General features: G+C 41.2%; 1 protein-coding gene across 7 annotated transcripts in view; it reads left to right on the plus strand.

The window, feature by feature from the left end:
* The window catches only part of ARFGEF3 (ARFGEF family member 3), a 101788-nt gene that overhangs the window by 52342 nt on the left and 31483 nt on the right, over nt 1-17963 (plus strand). For 4 of the 7 annotated variants that reach the window (XM_054820502.1, XM_054820504.1, XM_054820505.1 and 1 more), the window contains 12 exons: nt 372-476; nt 3190-3514; nt 4921-5033; nt 5716-6626; nt 10802-10885; nt 12053-12219; nt 13481-13646; nt 14465-14572; nt 14821-15036; nt 15295-15405; nt 16810-16960; nt 17571-17885. In XM_054820502.1, coding sequence (XP_054676477.1) covers nt 372-476; nt 3190-3514; nt 4921-5033; nt 5716-6626; nt 10802-10885; nt 12053-12219; nt 13481-13646; nt 14465-14572; nt 14821-15036; nt 15295-15405; nt 16810-16960; nt 17571-17885 — 2772 coding nt within the window. Of the gene's footprint in view, nt 1-371; nt 477-1259; nt 1415-3189; nt 3515-4920; nt 5034-5715; nt 6627-10801; nt 10886-12052; nt 12220-13480; nt 13647-14464; nt 14573-14820; nt 15037-15294; nt 15406-16809; nt 16961-17570; nt 17886-17963 lie in introns of those variants that run through there. The other 3 variants (XM_054820503.1, XM_054820506.1, XM_054820508.1) reach the window with 2 other exon arrangements.

A 17963-nucleotide genomic window follows, 5' to 3' on the forward strand; every position in this document is an offset into this window, starting at 1 on the left:
TCTCCTTTTCCTCTGTTTGAGTTCCTTCCTCCTCAAGTTTTTAGATTGAATTTGAATAATTATTTCTGGTTTCTTCTTCCTCTTTTTTCAAATAGATTTTTTTTTTTAATCCTCACTCTGAAATTTGATGAATTAAATCTATTTTCTTTCTATTTCTATACTTAGAAAATGTAGCAGATCACTGCATGTGATCAGTACAAAATACATGGGATGATAAAGGTGATCACACCATTGTAAATCCATAAGAAGAGGCAAAATAAATCACTGTTTAAATTGCAGTATAATTTTCAAGTGAACTAATGTAGTTATCTAAGAAAATTAAATAATCTTTGTTTTAATGTGACGTGAATGGCATCTTTTCTCTTTGCCAGTGACAATCGGCAACTTCAGCTTCTTTACTTGGAGTGCATCCTCTCCATGTTAAACAGCTCCTCTCCCAGCATGCACCAACACAAAGGGTTCACTGATCTCATATGGTGAGTACATCTGAAGACTAATGCAAATATTCAGTTTGTAAGTATAAAAGGACCTTCTCCCCCCAGCTATGCAAACAAACCTGTAATAAATCTCCAGATGTGAGCAGAATTTCCTGTTAACCTACTATCAGCTCATTCTGTGCCTCATATAAGATTGGTTAGGACCTCATGCTCAGCTGGCACCTTAAATCCCTGTAGTGAATTATCACTGTAATGTATTCAGCCAGGACAGAAAAATCTCTTATGCTTTCTGCAATAGTTTGTATTTGTGTGTGGCATTAAATACACAGGTATTCTGCTTACTGTAAGAGGGTGCTGTAGAGATTCTTACCGGTCTGATGCAGCAAAACAGGAAGATAAGCAAAAGTAATGTCAGATGGTGTGCTGGTGACCAGAAATGCTTATGACGTGCGTTGTATAAGGGCTGAGGCTAAATGGTCTTCATGGTGCTTCCACTTTATCAAGAAATCCTCTTTTTAATTTCCCTTCACCAGAAAGGCTTGACCTCTTTAGTGTTCATATCTACCTCTAAATTGTTTGATACCATGACCTTGGAGCCCTTGAAATAATGCTTTCCTTCTTTTTGTTTGCAGTAGTGCTTTTTTATAGCATACGGATAATTGAGTCATAGTAATAAAGCAAGAATGTCAGAAATATGCAGTTCCTTGCAGTCCATGCCCATCCTGTGACCTTGGCAGGCGATTGTGTTAAGAAAAGATATGTGTGGCTGTTAATTGCAAATGTATTTCTTGTGCTTTTACCCTGTAATTTTTGAAATGGAAGTGTTTGGCTTGGGCCCAATTCTAAGGATGCAACATGCAGAGGCACCCATAAATTCCCGTGCTGTCCCAGGAAAATCAGTGGCTGCTGGACTGGGAGGTCTTCAGGTTGATGACACTTGGCAAGGACCCTGTGCTGAGGCCTCTGGGAGCTCTAATGTAAGAGCAGAATTCTCTCTTTCATGACAAACCAATTTCAGAAGTTCCTGCCCTTGAATTTCACCCAACCCTTTGTTTATGCTTATGTGACTGACTGTGGGGCCATCGTATAAGCAAGGACACTGAAATGATCTCAGTTAAAAGAAAACACTTCCTGGTTTATTTTAAATTTACATCATTTTGATGATCCAGGTTACACTGCAAATCTACAGGTGTTTGTATTTGTAACTGTGTATCATGAGGGCAAGCCATCAGGGGCAGGACCTCTTAACCTGCATTGCTGCCAAGGAATATGCATCCTCCAGCTACATGCTTAAGATGAAGTGGGGAAAACAAAAACCACTAGGAAGACATGAAACAGTTTTAAGTGCAAACATCATTTTGACTATATAGCAGTGTAAGTATGCAGTAATCCATTAGCTTAGTAAAGTTGTGAACCAAACCAATAGTTGTCTGTGTTCTTTAAGGAGCTGTTGCCTACATGCACACAACTTTCTTTCTGGCTAGCACTTTGTAGTCAGTTGTCAACAGAAGATAAAGAAGGGAGCAGGCAGAGATGATTTAGTTCTGTATTCTTCTGACAGTGTTCTCCATAGTTTGATACAAAAGCCCTTTGATGGGACTAAGATGTGTGGGGAATATGTTGCCGTTGCATCCTGTGACTATACCTGCTTTGAGGCAGGCACGTTTCTTAAGCAGTGAATTGATATGTTTTGAAGTGTACCTGATTGGAGGAAGAAATGGAATAAGCAGACTCAAAGTCGTTATCTGATGTCTGATTAAAACTGGTTTTCTTTCTATAACTTCAGGAAGCCAAGCTGTTTTAGCAAGCACATTAAGAGAAGCAATGAAAGTTCTGGACTGCATAAAATTCTTGAGAAAATAGGATGTAGAGAGGATGTGTTACTCTTTATGCTGAATCATTACTTGTCATTGGGTGCTTGCTCTAGGCGCCAGCTGAAACTCTGAGGCATATGAGTGAAAATCAGGTCTGGGACTGCATTCTCATGCAGCACTTGCCTTTTTAAATTAGGGTCTCACAGACTGAAGTAAAATGTCAAGTGCGTGAGTGCAAAGCTGAAATAACAGCTAATGGAGCAAAGTGCTGAGTTGGTTGTGGCTCTGCTTCCACAGAAGAGTCATCTGCTGGTTTGAATCACTTAACTTGAGTGTTCATGCAGAAAGACGGTTGAAGGAAGGACAGTGTTTTTAGTGTATAGTGGCATATGAGGAGTTACAGTGCCCATTGAGTTACTGTAGAGGGCTTTAATGATGTTCTCAAAAGCCACCAAAACAGAGGCTCACAACTAAGGGTGCTTACTAAAATAAGTGCATGTGCAGTTCAGTGATGGAACATCAGGCCTAGTTAACATAGACTGGGTTTTGTTTTGTCAGATTTTTTTAAAGCTCCCCAGTTGGACTGAAGAAGAAACGCTTGGCAGTAGAAAACCAGAATTTCTACCTTGCAATAGGTTGCAGCCAATGAAAAACGCAGGCATGTTATCCTGTAAAGGGCAGCACTGTGCAGCAACATGAACTTACAAAATCAGTACCATGTTTATAAAGCACCCAGAAGTATTTCCATATGTAGTAGTGTGCTGATGCTTGGGAGATGAAAAAACCCTGGTGTAATTTGTTAATCTATCTAACCACTGCTGTTGACTGATCATTAAAACAAGAGTGTGTATCTTATTTAACTGTGGACTATTTTCAGTCTGTTCCTGTGGGATTTTTTTTTTTCCAGTTACCATCTGCTGCTTTTCTCGTTTTCTCAGGAAGCAACTATGTCCAGCCCTAGTAGTAATCCTGGGAAATCCAATCCATGACAAAACTATCACCTCTGCCCACAGCAGCATTTGCCTTGAGGCTGATTCACCTTCCTCAGGGATCTCTGATCATGGCCGAGGTTCAGGTTGTTCCTCCACAGCACCTGCCCTCAGTGGGCCCGTTGCACGGACCATATATTATATTGCAGCAGAACTGGTTCGACTGGTGGGGTCAGTGGAATCCATGAAGCCTGTGCTGCAGTCACTCTATCACCGGATATTGCTTTACCCACCACCTCAGCACCGAGTAGAAGCCATCAAAATTATGAAGGAGGTAGGATAATCCTATGTGCAAATCCAGGCATGTAAAGCAAAATGTTTATTTAACAGTAAATGTTGCTGATATGTGCATACCTGTCCATTCCATACCTTAGCACTAGGGATGTTGAAGTCGCCCTTTCTCAGCACAGCTGTTAGATGAAAGCCACTCTGACAAATATTTTTAGTTTTACAAAGTTGTAATGGCTATATTTGTCTTCATAACGCAAGCTGCTATGGCAACTCCGTTGCGTTCATGCTGTGGTACTGCATGGAGCAGATCTTATCACTGAGTCATGACTGCTCTTTTGGGTGAGATACAGTGTAGTGATCCAGTTCTCAACTTCCTTGGCATCTTTCCTCACTCTCTGCTTTTGCTAGAAGGAGACATTCATCCTCACAGTGTAGTATTCCAGGCATTAAGGTGAATGTATGCTTTGATTACATGCCAGGTTTTTGAAATACAGTTTCCTTGAGCTTTATTAGAATAGCCACAAGGAAGCTGCCAGTGTCTTAAGCGGCCTTGTCAAGACTACTCTATTCTGGCCTCTTGCCCAGTGCCTCTGACAGCACTAGAACTGAAGCATTGTAAGACTTCTTTGAGCAGCAGCTGAAATCATGGGCTCTTCCATTTCACATATGTAACTTTCTTCTCATGTTGTGGAACACAAGGCAACTTATGTAATTTGTGTGATCAGTGGTCTCTCAGAGGATTTTTGTTCTAGCTTGTGCATACCTAAGCTGTTTTGTGTCTGAAGATCTAACACCACACAGCCACCCACTGGGTTGTTGTCTGAACTGGCAGTCACCCTGGCACTTGTCTTCCTCTAATTTTAAACAACAGCAAGATGACAAGTGAAATTTTAGGAAAGCTCAGTCTAATGTTGTTTCCTGCAGGACATATCTGTTGCGTCTTTCTGCTTATTAATACGGGCTTGTTTGTAAAGCCTTCTCCTTGGTGGGCATTAACAGGACACCACCCAGCAGGTAAAGTCAGAAGGAATCACTTTGCCTATCTTTGCGTAATTCTAATTTTGTAACTGGGTGACTGAAGACAAAGGCCCCCTTTAGTATATAATGTAATGCAAGATACTAGCTCTATATTTAGGCATAAAGATTGTCCTGTGTGCAGTATCAGTTGAAACATATACAAAACACATACAACAAAAATGTAAAGCACTAGAGAACATTCTATATTTGATTCTTGTTGAATATTCTGCTCTTCTCTATCTGCTTTTCTGCCTTTAAAAAGAGGAAAGGTAGCTTTAATAGGTAAAACATCAGTGTGTTGTTTTCCCTTGCTGTGAGAAATTACAGTACTGCTACCTCAGGTTCCAGGGCTTGATAGAACTGTGACTCATTTATTGTATTTAAATAATGCTTAGATAATCCTCTAGTAACTTCTGCTTCCTTTCCTTTCAGATACTTGGCAGTCCTCGGCGTCTTTGTGATTTGGCAGGGCCCTGCTCTTCTGAGTCAGAATCCAGAAAGAGGTCTATTTCTAAAAGGAAGTCCCATCTGGATCTTCTCAAGCTGTACGCTTTGTTTTCTCCTTTAGCCTCTTCTCTTTTAAACCTGTGCACATAGGATACTTAAACAGTTGTATTTACAGAAGCATAACCAAATATGAGCCAGGGTATCGCCCTGATTAAATAAGCTGTGAAAATGGAAGAGAGGTAAAAGATCTTACTGCTTTGTTGTCAGTCTGGGCCTGTTTGTAAAGGCATAGATAACTACCTTGTGGAGTTTGTGAAAATACCCAAATATGTTTGTTTACAGCTGGAAATTCTTGGGTTTGAGTCCCTAACCTTCCAATGAAATAAATGTGTGCTTATTTAGAGGTACATTTCCATGATGAAGTCAAAGGAGGTAATCAAAAATTTAAACATTGTCAGATTGAGCAAGAAGGATTCTCAGTTCTTGTAAAGATCCTGTCTTGTAGATAAGATAATTTTCAGGACACAGATTGCTTTAAATTTAGTTTCAGTTGGATGTTGAGGGTTTTTTCCAGTGTAAGTGCTTGTCTGGAAGGGAGAACATGCCGTGCATGGCCATGTCCACATGGGAGACTTAATAATTTGTTCTAATACTAGTTGTCTTCCTCAGGTGTAGTCTTACAGGTTAATTTCACTTTTTTTTCATGTTTGTGGAGGGGCGGTGTTGGATGATAGAGCTCACTATATGTGCTGCATCACTTAAACTCTGTTTTAATTGTAGCATCATGGATGGGATGACAGAAGCATGCATCAAAGGTGGTATTGAAGCATGCTATGCTTCAGTATCTTGTGTCTTTGCCCTGCTTGGAGCATTAGATGAGCTGAGCCAAGGGAGGGGTCTTAGTGAAGAGCAGATCCAGCTGCTGCTCCGTCGCTTAGAAGAATTGAAGGATGGGACCGAGACAAGCAGGGACTCCATGGAGATCAATGATGCCGACTTCAGGTGGCAGAGGCGCATCCTGTCCTCAGAAAATCCTGCCTGGGAATCAGGAAATGAAAAGAGTCCTGATATTAGCATTAGCGTTACCACAGACACTGGTCAGACCACTTTGGAAGGGGATATGGGGCAGACAACTCCAGAGGATAATCCAGAAAGTCAAAAAAACTCACTGCCATCTCCAGCTGGACACGAAAGCAAAGAGATTCACTATAGAGAACCAGAGTCAGAAACCATCGACCAGCCAGATGTTGTTCAGAGAAGCCACACCATAGTCTATCCAGATATAACTAACTTCTTATCAGTTGATTGCAAGACCCGGTCCTATGGATCCAGATACAGTGAAAGTAACTTCAGTGTAGATGAACAGGACCTTTCAAGGACTGAGTTTGATTCATGCGATCAGTATTCCATGGCAGCAGAGAAAGACTCAGGCAGGTCAGATGTCTCAGACATAGGCTCTGACAATTGCTCCTTGGCTGACGAGGAGCAGACACCACGGGATTGTCCAGGTCACAGATCCTTACGTACTGCTGCTCTCTCTCTGAAATTGCTGAAAAACCAAGAAGCAGACCAGCACAGCGCACGGCTGTTTATCCAGTCACTTGAAGCTCTTCTACCTCGGCTTATAGCTCTTCCCAGCATAGAGGAGGTGGATGGAGCACTGCAGAGCTTCTCTTCAACCTTCTGCTCAGGTTTGCAAGCAATTATTTACTGTCTAAGCAGCATGCACACTGTGACAGCACTGTACACAGATTCTCTTGTAGGATTTCATCTTCCGAGAACATATCCAGAATAAGGAGGTTTGTGCTTTACAAAGCACATTCCTCCACAGCAGCACACTTCATTTAGGGCAAAGCAAATTGAATATGCAGGCACTGATTCAAAGGGAGGCCAGTCCATTGACTCTTCACAGGCTCTGCATTGTGCCCTCAGCCAACAGAGAAATCGAATTTTCTGTAGTAAGATACCTCTTCATGGATTTGTGAAGATCTGCTGAGAAAATTTGCACATTTGTCATTAAAGAGAGGTTGGGGTTGCCTCTTAGCATGAAAGTGGTGTGGAGAGGACCATCACCTGTTTTGAAAGAGATTAAAGTAGCTTAGTACATCACTGCATTACTATTAGTAATGCCAGCCTTGCAAAGAGGGTGATAACAATCCCACAGCAGTAAGCTCTTGGAAGGATAAGAAAAGAGGAGCAACTCTCTTCTTCTTCACTCTTTTGTTTTTCTTAATACTGCTATCTATCATGACAGGCAATGCAAAGCTCAAAGCCCAGACCAAGTGAAAAATAGTTAAAGATCTTGGCTTTTAAGAGATTAAATACCAGCAGTTCTTTCAGGGTTAGAACCTTTGGGATCTTGACTTGGTCAATCAAAAAAACGCCATGCAAAGGCTATTTTGTCCTGTTGATAGTATATTTAAAATGTATATAAATATATATTTTTAGAAGGGCTTCTTTTTCCTGACAGTGGCCAAAGTGGAAATGTTTGTTAAAATATATTTCTCTGTTTCTTTAACTTAACTCACCACAAATGCCTTTCCTGTTGCTCCTCTCCTAATCATTGCTTCATTCATTTGTGCTCTCTCACACACATTAAACTCATACAGAGTCAGAAGGGATGCCTCCTGTCATCATACAGCATAATTTAGATATGAAGCTGGGTGAATAAGCTGATATTCCTGATACCTTGTTTAAACACTGCCCAAGTAAGGCCTAACTCAGGAATATGGTTGTCGTGGTTTAACCCAGAAGGCAGCTAAAAGAACCACACAGCCATTCGCTCAGTCCCCCACTCCCAGTGGGATGGGAGAGAGAATCAAAAATGGAAAAAAAAGTAAAACTCATGGGCTGAGATAAAGACAGTTTAATAGGACAGAAAAGGAAGATGATAACAACAACAATAATAATGTGATGAACAGCACAATTTCTTACCACCTGAAATTGATGCTCAGCAAAACCCTGAGCTGCCCCGCCTCCCGGCCCACCTCCCAGTTATATGTGGACCATGATGTCATATGGTACAGAATGTTGCTTTGGCTAGTTCGGGTCAGCAGTCCTGGCTGTGTCCCCTCCCAACTTCTTGAGCACCCCCAGGCTTCTCGTTCACAGGCTGAACGAAGAGAAGCTGAAAAGTCCTTGACTGCTTGGCAACAACTAAAAACATCAGTGTGTTATCAACATTATTCTCACCCTAAATCCAAAACACAGCACTATGCCAGCTGCTAGGAAGAAAACTAACCCTATCCCTACCAAAACCAGGACAATGGTAGATGCCATTCTTAAGAAATATTGGCCATGTTATATCACAGAAAGGAGATATCTTAAAGGGAACATTAATATTAATTACATTCCTAATTAAGGTGCTCAAAAGTATCCTTTCTGTCACAAGGAATTTCTTTTTCCTGAAAAAGCGTGATCTTGAGGTTATGCCAAAAGACCAGGACTAAAAGTCTAGCTTAGACTTTTGTGTACCTATTCCCTCATGCATGAATGAGTATACCACTTCTTTTCTTGCTTGTCTGTCAAATCCCTTTAGAACATTTTAAAGCATTGGAAGAGGTAGACCTAGCAGACTTCTAGATGTTAAGAGTAAACGTGGCTTTTGTTGTTATCCAGCATGACTAATACAGTGAGAAAGATGAAAGAATATCACTCGATTTCTGCATTAAGTCCGTAATTTCTGGTTTGTACATCTCTCTTTAAAAAGATATTTAGTCTTGGACTTAGGCTGCTGAGTTGAGAAAGACCTTTCACTTTCCTAAGAAGGCCACCCCCATGGCTAAATCTGTACTTAAAAGTGTACACCATGTTTCCAGTCTGATTTGGTGAAGTATTCTTAGAAGATGCCACTCAGTAAGGAATCATGGAAAAATCTAGTAGCAAGTTACTGTATTAAAATAGCTTGGAAGAGGTATCCTGGTGTTTTCACAGAGCCGTGGCTGTTAGAGTTGTAATTTTATGCTCTCACAAGATTTGTGCAGTTTATGTTTCAGTTGGACACCTGGAATGAGACTCAATCCAGCTGAAACAGTTCCTTAACTTGTGCCTCAGATCTTAAGCAAAAGTCCATCAGTCCTCCTGAGGTGAGGACTTGTGTTCCTGTGTAGGTGAGAGAGGTGTGAGTTTGAAGACCTGTGGAGAGAGAGACTTACTAAAGTTGAAACACATGTCTGGGAGTAGGAACTCCCCTTGGAGAGCTTCTAAGAAACCAGTCTGATCTGCCTCTATAGGCAATATTTGAGTCTTTACTTCAGGACTCCTTCATTAGCACCAACAGTTCAAGGCACAAATTAGGTGATGAAGTTGGAGTAAGTGGTCCTGCTCCTTGTATGTACAACATCTATTCATGTATACTTCCTGAAGAATACATTAGGAAATTTGAGTATTGGTTAAGATTCAAGTTAAGAAGAGAGGCAGGTGCAGTTCTGAGGCCAGCCAGCACAGAAGCAGTATATTTGCATTTCTCAGAGACCTTATTTAACTCCTTTGTTTCATTTTTCAATTTTGGTTACACTCAAAGTGGGAAAAATACATTAACTACAATTTAGTAGTCTTTCTACAAGCTAGGTCCTTAAATAGTATTGTAATACTATTATGTTTTCATAGGATTGAAAAGCAATGAAAGGAGGTAGGAATTTGAGGCACTGTCATGGGAGTATAAGCATGGAAAAAGTGAAGTCATCTAAGCAGAGTTATAGTGAAATTAAGATTTGGAAGCCAGTTGGTTAAAAGGTTTTCTAATCTATAGTTTTCATCTTTCCTCAGAAAGTTCCCCCCTTGTTGCTAGATAAAACCAACGCCAAAAAATTCCTTGGTGACACTGGAGTGTGATGTCTATCTTAAAAAATACTGAATTATCTAAAAATTCTCAACATTATGTTGACTTGCACAAAACATTAAGTTTGCGTTTTTTCAGGACCTCCTTTTACCTGGTCAATTTAAATGAACTGTTGTCTCTGTTAAGACAGTGTACTAACCTTATTGTTTATTATAGCTGGCAGATTTTTATAATTAAAGTTGATGATCGGTATTCTGTTAATTCGGACATAACTATTCTCATGAACTGCAGTGTCAAGGCATTAATTCCAAAAATTGTGTGCAATTGTGTGAATAAGAGCAAACATTTTTAGCATGTCTTTTCAGTTTTGATTCCACAGCTGTTAGCAGCAAGGTTTTTATGTTATTAAGCATCATTGCAAGTTTAGGCATCAGCTAATCTGCTTTTGAGATCTCAACGTCTCTCAAATGCAGTTGTTTATTTTCCCATATTTTAGAAGAAATTAGGGACCATATTTTTCCCAGACACTTTTGGGTGCTCAAAAACATACCCATCATTTAGTAGCCACTTTTATCTGCAGTTATACACCTTCCTTTTTAGCTGTAGTTTTGTATAGGAGGTCGCACACTTTAAAAAATACTTTAATGCAAAATAAAGTGGGCTTTTTTTTTTTCTTTTACATACCTCTCTGCCTTGAGGTTTTTATTACTCTAGCAGATTCTAGTCCCCAAGGTACATATTTAAGAGAGATAAGGCATCAAATCAATGTATTCTAGCTACATCAATATCATGATCCTCCATCCAACAAAGTGTTAAGATGCATGTTTGCCTTCAGTGATGAAGGAGTCACTGGAGCTACTCATAGGCTACTATCAAGCACGTGGTTGCAATTTTGGTATTAGGTAAAGATTCTCTGTTAACGTTCACCACAAGAAATCTACCCCAAGCACACGGCAACCCGTGTGGGTATGGTGTGTGGCCAGTCCTATCACCCCTCTTCCACAAAGGTTGCTCCCTTGAACAGCTATTCATTTTTTAGACCCACCCTGGAACAGTTACTCTCTTTCTAAATCCGCCCTCAAACAGTTACTCACCTTATCCACGCCCCCAAAGTGACGACAGTGGAAAGTCCGAGAAGGCAGCAGCACAGAGCTTTCAAACCCTCACGAGGCAAGAAAAACATTTGCTTCTTTTTTATGTGTGGATTTTTTATTATTATTTTTTATGTTAATGGTTTGTGGTAATTTGTCTAAGAAGAGGCATGAGCTTTATGGTGGGAGGAATATATTCACAGTAAACCACTGCAGCAGTTAACAAATGACACAGCTTTTCTTCATCATGTAACTAACCTTGGAAGCTGGTTTTTTGTTTCATTTCAAATGTTCCTCTAGGATAAAGCTTACTCCTTACTCTTCCCTAATTGCACATCACAGTTGATGTGAAAACCATGAAATATTGTGGGTCATTTGGGGGGGAGGGTCTAATATTTCTGGTTTTTTCATGGCTCAAACTACAGATCATGGGAATTCAATTAGGTATTGCTCATACTTGATTTATGCTTCTCTACCAGTAGGTCAACTAACTCAGAGGAAAATTATGTGCCATTCATCCTACGTGGGAAGAAGGGATTGTGCTACAGGGCATGGTTTTCATACAAATAGTGTTTTCAGGAGTACTGAGCGCTTACAGGTGGCTTATGGCTCTGACAGAGCTACAAGTGCTCAGCTGTGTAGAAAGCAGGTAACTAAACAGGGCTTGGAGTTGTAACCAGTTCCAGCCAGCTTGGCCCCAGATATTTGCCCACATACCTCTAGGCCACGGAGAGAATGATAATTACAGTCTGATCCTGCACAGTGCCAAGCACTCCAGTCCCCATCCAACAACTCACTTAGCCAGGACGCATTTACTGGGGGGTTGAAAGGGCTGTCACCCTCATTAGCACCATTTGGTGCAAATATGCTCAGTTAAGTAGCAGGCTTTGCCTCTGCCCCCTCCCACCTCACCTTTCCAGTTTGCATTGCAGATGTATCCTGCCCTTTGCTTTGTATCTGGCAGGCATCCCAATGAATGCTGGTGCTCCTTGTATTTCAAATTTAGCGTGTTGCTTTGCTGGACTGTGACTGGAGTGTTCCGTTTGCCTTGCAGCAATGCATTTTAGATGGACTACTTATTTTTCTATTCCCTATTCTAGTGCATTTAGTAGTGTAATTTCTACTGATGGTTCATTAACTATTCTAGCAATCTGTTGCTGCTGAAACGCTAGGGTTAGTTTCTCATTTTTTTTTTTCCAGGCAAAATTTGTGTAAAATGTGAGAGCTCACATGATGTTTTTGTTAGGTATGATGCACTCACCAGGATTTGAGGGAAACCTAAATTTCAGCTTCCAGACTCTGATGAATGCAGACAGTCTCTACATGGTCTCACATTACACTCTGCTGCTCAACCTAAAATTGGCCAACTCAGATTACTACAGGAAGAAGCCTGCCCAAGCCCCTGTGTTGCTGGTGAGTTGGGGAATATGGGAAAACTGTTAAAAAAAAGAAAATTTGTTTTGCTTCCTTTCACATAAAAGCCCACATGTAAAGCCTTCAGGCTGCTTGCTAAGTGGAGAAATAATAATTGCAAATGAAGCATTCTCCAAGCTGCTTATGAATCTTGCATGATAAATGTCATGCATCTGAATTACAGTTTCTCTGTAATTTGGGGAGGAATGAATTCTGCTTACTGATTATCATTAAAGTAGCAGTCATTTTGATGGATACTCTGTCTTCAGAACAGATCTTCATTAGCGTCATTGCTGAAGCAAGTATTGTTTGTGCACGTTATCAAGGGACATACCTTCATCTTGCAACTACTTTTGAGTATAATAACAAATTTCTTGCTTAATACTTGATTTGTATTTATGCAGATGAAGACATGAGAGAGTGAAAAATAATTAGGTTTTAGTAGTATGAACTGATGATTTTTGTGGCACCTGGGATTCCTGAGCTTCTTCAGCTTTTTAAAAATTGTTTTGAAGGCTGCAGGAGTTATAAAACATGAATCTATGTTTTTCAACTAAGTTGCCCAAGAGAAGTTGTTTTAGAGTTTTTCTAAAAATAAAAAATCAGCGATATATGGAACAAAAAAAAAAAGAAAAACAAAAAAATTCTGTCAAAATGTACTATTATTACTGAGCTTCCCACGTAAAAGAATTTATATTCTAGAAGACCTCAAAAACAAGTGGGCTTTAACATCATCATCATCAGTTCTGGTATGTTCTTCAGCAGCTGTGAGAGCAAATATGAGACTCAGAACCTTGTCTAGGGGCAGCCTTGTGCACAACAGGCCTGAGCATCACCTAAGTATTGTTGAAAGTAGTTCAGATACCTAATTGGACCTCAGTTCATCTGTGATGACTGTTCAATGCAGAAGGGCCTGATTGCTTGACAGGCAGCATTAGGTGCCACAACTTCTTTTTATTGGAATTGAGATCCTACCTCTACCTTATAGAAATAGTGAGAGATCAGCATGGCCCGTTGTCACTGTGCAAGAACTGTCGTTATAATTTGCATCTTGCATGAACTGCAGTAAGACAAGGGAAGGCTCCTTGTTCGTGTCGTTCAGTACCATAGAGACACATTGCAATCCTCGATTAATTCTTATTTTTGCATAACTTCATTTCTACTCCTGCATACCTTTACACTCAGGAGTAGATCTAGGAGCTGAGGCTCATGCTGTAGGGCTTACTGTTGTCTTACATCTGGCTTTTATGGTTCTCTGCAGAAGGAGTTCATGAAGCAGGTCCAGTCCAGTGGAGTGTTGATGGTATTTTCCCAGGCCTGGGTTGAAGAACTGTACCACCAGGTACTAGAAAGGAACATGCTAGGGGAAGCTGGATACTGGGGAAGCCCTGAAGAGCACAGCCTTCCACTTATCACCATGCTGACTGGTCAGTACTGTGTTGTGGTGCAAGGCTAACTTCCAAACAAGTGTCTAGAATGAGCTATAGTTACATGCTGCTTCATTGCATTACATACAGAACAGCATGTCATCATGCAATGTGATGTTTCATGAAATTACTGGTGGAGAAGGAATCAGACTTAACTGTGGCAGGTACTTTAGTGTTTGTTTTGGATCAGACTGAAAGCTTTTGAAGCACGGGTTTAAAAAGAAACTGTCTCCCTGGGAGACAGGGACAGTAGGTTTGTTCACTGAACCAAAACATCTATTCATTCTGTCAACTTCAGTTCTGGTAGACTTGGTACCTGTTAATGATAAGCGGTAAGGCTGCTGTTTTCCTGATGTCATAGCAAAGCCATTTCAGTGTGCCTGTGGTGCAGTACAAATATAAATATGGGCTTCTGATCTTGGAAGCCTTCCACAGATCGGGCTCCCCTTGGTTCAGGTTTGTGCTATGCCAGGGATATGCCAAATGGTGCTAGAGAGAAGCTGAAAACCTGGAGCACCTCTAAGAAATGCTTAAAAACAACCCTTAGCTTCCTGTGAGGGAAAAAAATGTAATGGTATCAGCTGAAAGGCAGCAGGATGCCTACAACATTGTATGGATATAAAATGCATTGTCTGCTTGAATGTGTATATTGTACAATTACAAAGAGGTAAGAAGGGTGCCAGACAAGACCAACTAAAAAGCATACCTGAGAAGTAAGGACCCCTAGTACTTATTTGAACAAAGAGCTAGTAGGAGATACTTTCCTTATACCATCTGTGTGTTGAATAGTAATCTCTTGTTTTTTAATGTTCTGGCAGACATCGATGGTTTGGGAAGCAGTGCAATTGGTGGCCAATTAATGGCATCCGCTTCAGCTCAATCTCCTCTTTCCCAAAACCGGAAGACAGATGATTCTGTCGTTGCAGGTACAAAGACTGTATTATAAGCACAAGTGTATCTACCAGCAGTGGGTTGTTATATACCATAAGCATATTCAGATAAATTGTGTTTTAGAACAACAATTTAAGGATTGAGGGAAGTATGTCAGTACTTCTTACACATGAATTGGTAGTCCAGCATGCAGAGGACAAATATGACTTGTTTTTTACCACTGATGATAAAGCTGCTGTTGTGTCATTTTCCAGTAGTAGTAGTAATACATTTCTCACTCCAGGAGTTGCTTTTGCCCGATACCTTTTAATCGGCTGTTGGAAGAACTTGATTGACACTTTGTCCACACCACTGACCGGCCGCATGGCAGGCAGCTCCAAAGGGCTGGCCTTCATCTTGGGAGCAGAAGGAGCCAAGGAGCAGAACCAAAAGGAGAAGGACTCCATCTGCGTGAGCCTGGATGGACTGAGGAGGGCAGCCCGGCTGAGCTGTGCTCTAGGTACTGCTGCATGTGGGATGTCATGGCAGAGTCATAAAATAAGATGGTAGCTTTTCTTGAAGGAATTTGGGACAGAGAAAAGCAGCATCCTGTTCCAGTCTTGGATAGGAACCTGGACTGTAGGGCTCCCCATACAGCACACCTGCCCTACAGTATAGGCATATTCAGCCAATTTTCCTTGACACAACCTGTTGTTGAGATTGCATGGGATTGGGGAGGAAATGCTGGTTAAACAGTAATTGTGTTGTTACTTTACAGGAGTTGCTGCTAACTGTGCATCTGCTCTTGCCCAAATGGCTGCTGCCTCCTGTGTCCAAGAAGAGAAAGAGGAAAAAGAAATTCAAGAGCCCAGTGATACTATAGCTCAAGGTAACTACATGATTAAATTACCTACCTTATCTCATATTGCCTGCAAAGATGCAGCTGGAAAGTGCTATACTACACATAGAAGGACAGAGGGGAATGCCACTACTGGCCACCACTCAGTTGTAGGCATATGGGATGTATGTCTAGAGGCTTCAGTACATGTCCTTCTGTCCTAGGTTCTTAACATTATGTCACACTAATTATATTTTATATGGAACTGAAATCAGTGGAACAACAGATAAGCCAATAGCATTTTTGAAATGTGCGCTTTTTAAGCCTTGTGATACTAGTACAACCAAGAGGGCATCAGAGAAACAGTTTGGCTTTTTAATGTGTTGGGTGGTAATATAAGCTGAGTTTGTGTTCTCCTCCTTGTCTTGTGTATACATCCTTGGTTGTCTTTTGTCATTATCAGATACTTAAAACTGTTTCTGAATCATGTTAAATGAAGCTGGAATTAAAAAATGATATAAGTATAACATCTAAAAAGTTCTACATCTCTATTCCACTGCTTCAAACCCAGTGAAAGTCAGTAAAGTCAATTGTTGTCTCTAGTGACTGTTTGGAGAAGCACATAAAATGTGTCTGACAACATCTGATTTCTAATGGCAAGAAGCCCATAACAAAGCAGAGTTGCACAAATGAGCCTGCTTGGCACTTAAATTTGGTGTCTCGATAGAGAAAACAAAGCTGAACAGACCTGAGCACAAACTAGCTTTTGACCACTCTGCTTGATATGACTGAAATGAGTTGGCCAGGCCACGCTGAAGCAAAGAGGAGGCAGTAGCAGTGGCCGGAGGCCAACAGATCTGTTCTATGAAAGCTTGCAAAGCTTCAAAATTTGTTTCCATTCCAATGCAACATGAAAACTAAGCTTTTCAGAGATTCTCAGGAAAAAGAATAAGGTCCAAATGCTTGTAGTTCAGCTCAGGATTAGTTTTGCTTTGACAAGAGTATCCATTAACAAAAGGTCTATGGTGAAACTTTTGTATGGAAATAGATGTGAAATCCAGAAACTCTTATTTTTCCGTACCAAAGGAGATTTTGGTAAAAATAAGTAAATATCCAGCCAGCCAGCTCCAAAGAGGAACATGTAATATCATTGGCAATCTGCATCTGTTCTGTGGGCAGCAAGATGTGAATTTGGGGGTGGAGGGTGTCAATCTGGCATTGATTTTTTTTTTTTCCCATGCATATAAGATCAATCAAAAAGGATTTTCATTTTAAAACTGCCTTATGTTTATTAGGAAGAAATTGGTTTCTCTGGTTTGATTTTTGTCTAAAATCCACGTTCTTTTATAGCTTTCAGACTTTATACCTTTGCCATCACCCTATATGCAAACCAGTGTTTGTTTAAAAGCTGGAGAAGCTAATGTGTTGGGTTTGTTTTTATTTTTCATGCTGCAGTGAAACAGAAAGTGGAGCAGAAACTGGAGCAGATGGGGAAAGTGCAGGGAGTCTGCCTGCACACTGCTCATGTTTTGTGTATGGATGCAGTCCTTAACGTGGGCCTGGAGATGGGAAGCCACAATCAGGACTGTTGGCCTCATGTGTTCAGGTACTCACCAGCTTTCCCAAAAGAAACAGAATTTATACCATGTTGCCTGAAAGTCACGGACTGAGAAAAAGGACTTTACATGCTCTGGGAGTGTTCTGTATAAAAAACGTCAGAGTGAATTGTCAGTATCTGTAAGAGAAAAGATGGTGCTGTTTTCCACTGCTATTCAGAGACAAAATCAATGCTTAGAAACTTTGAAGTTACTAGAATACTGTAGCAGAACCCAGGAAATGGGCTTTTCAGGCACCACCACTGAACTATTTGCTATCTAGGCACAGGGGAGGGCAAAGGATGTAAGAAGACAGGTTATCCACATGTAGTGTGGGAGTTAGAGATTGTCTGTGCACAGTTTGAGGAAACCATCCTGTGCGTCATATCTGGTTCAGATGTAGAAATCAGTACCTGTAAGTTGTCAGCAGGTTTCCATGTAAGCTGGCTTCTCCTAGCAATGAGGCTGGGAGGCAGCCAAGAGCTGTGCTTGCACTACCCTTCTGACTCACCTCTGGAGTACAGGCCCAAGTGTTTCTTCAATGAGCCTGGTGACTAGTGGGGGGAGGAGTTGTTGTTTTAGGGGTTTTATTAATCTTTCACTTCTCCTGTTTGTTCTCAGGGTGTGTGAGTACATCAGCACACTGGAGCACACCCACTTCAGTGACAGTGCTTCCCAGCCCTCCCTTACCATCACCCAGTCACAGCAGGCACCTGGAGGGCTGCACCCAGACCCTGAGCCTGGGGAGTCTCCCCAGGTACTGACCCCCGAGCAGGAGACCACCCTCAGCAGCAATCCCGTCATTCAGCCGGTTTCCATCCAGGAACTCATCAAGGAGAGCAGTAAGGGCAGAGCTTTTGACTTCCGTGGAGGCAGCCTGCTGTGTGGGACCAGTGCTGCCAAGGCTGTTCTCACGCTTTCCACGCAAGCTGACAGGTAAAAGCAGTGCCGTCAGGAGCCAGAATCCCTGTTCCCAAAACAGGACCAAAATGGACCTTTCTGTGGTGCAGTGGA

This window comes from Grus americana, chromosome 3 (assembly GCF_028858705.1).
Source record: "Grus americana isolate bGruAme1 chromosome 3, bGruAme1.mat, whole genome shotgun sequence".
Taxonomy (NCBI): domain Eukaryota; kingdom Metazoa; phylum Chordata; class Aves; order Gruiformes; family Gruidae; genus Grus; species Grus americana.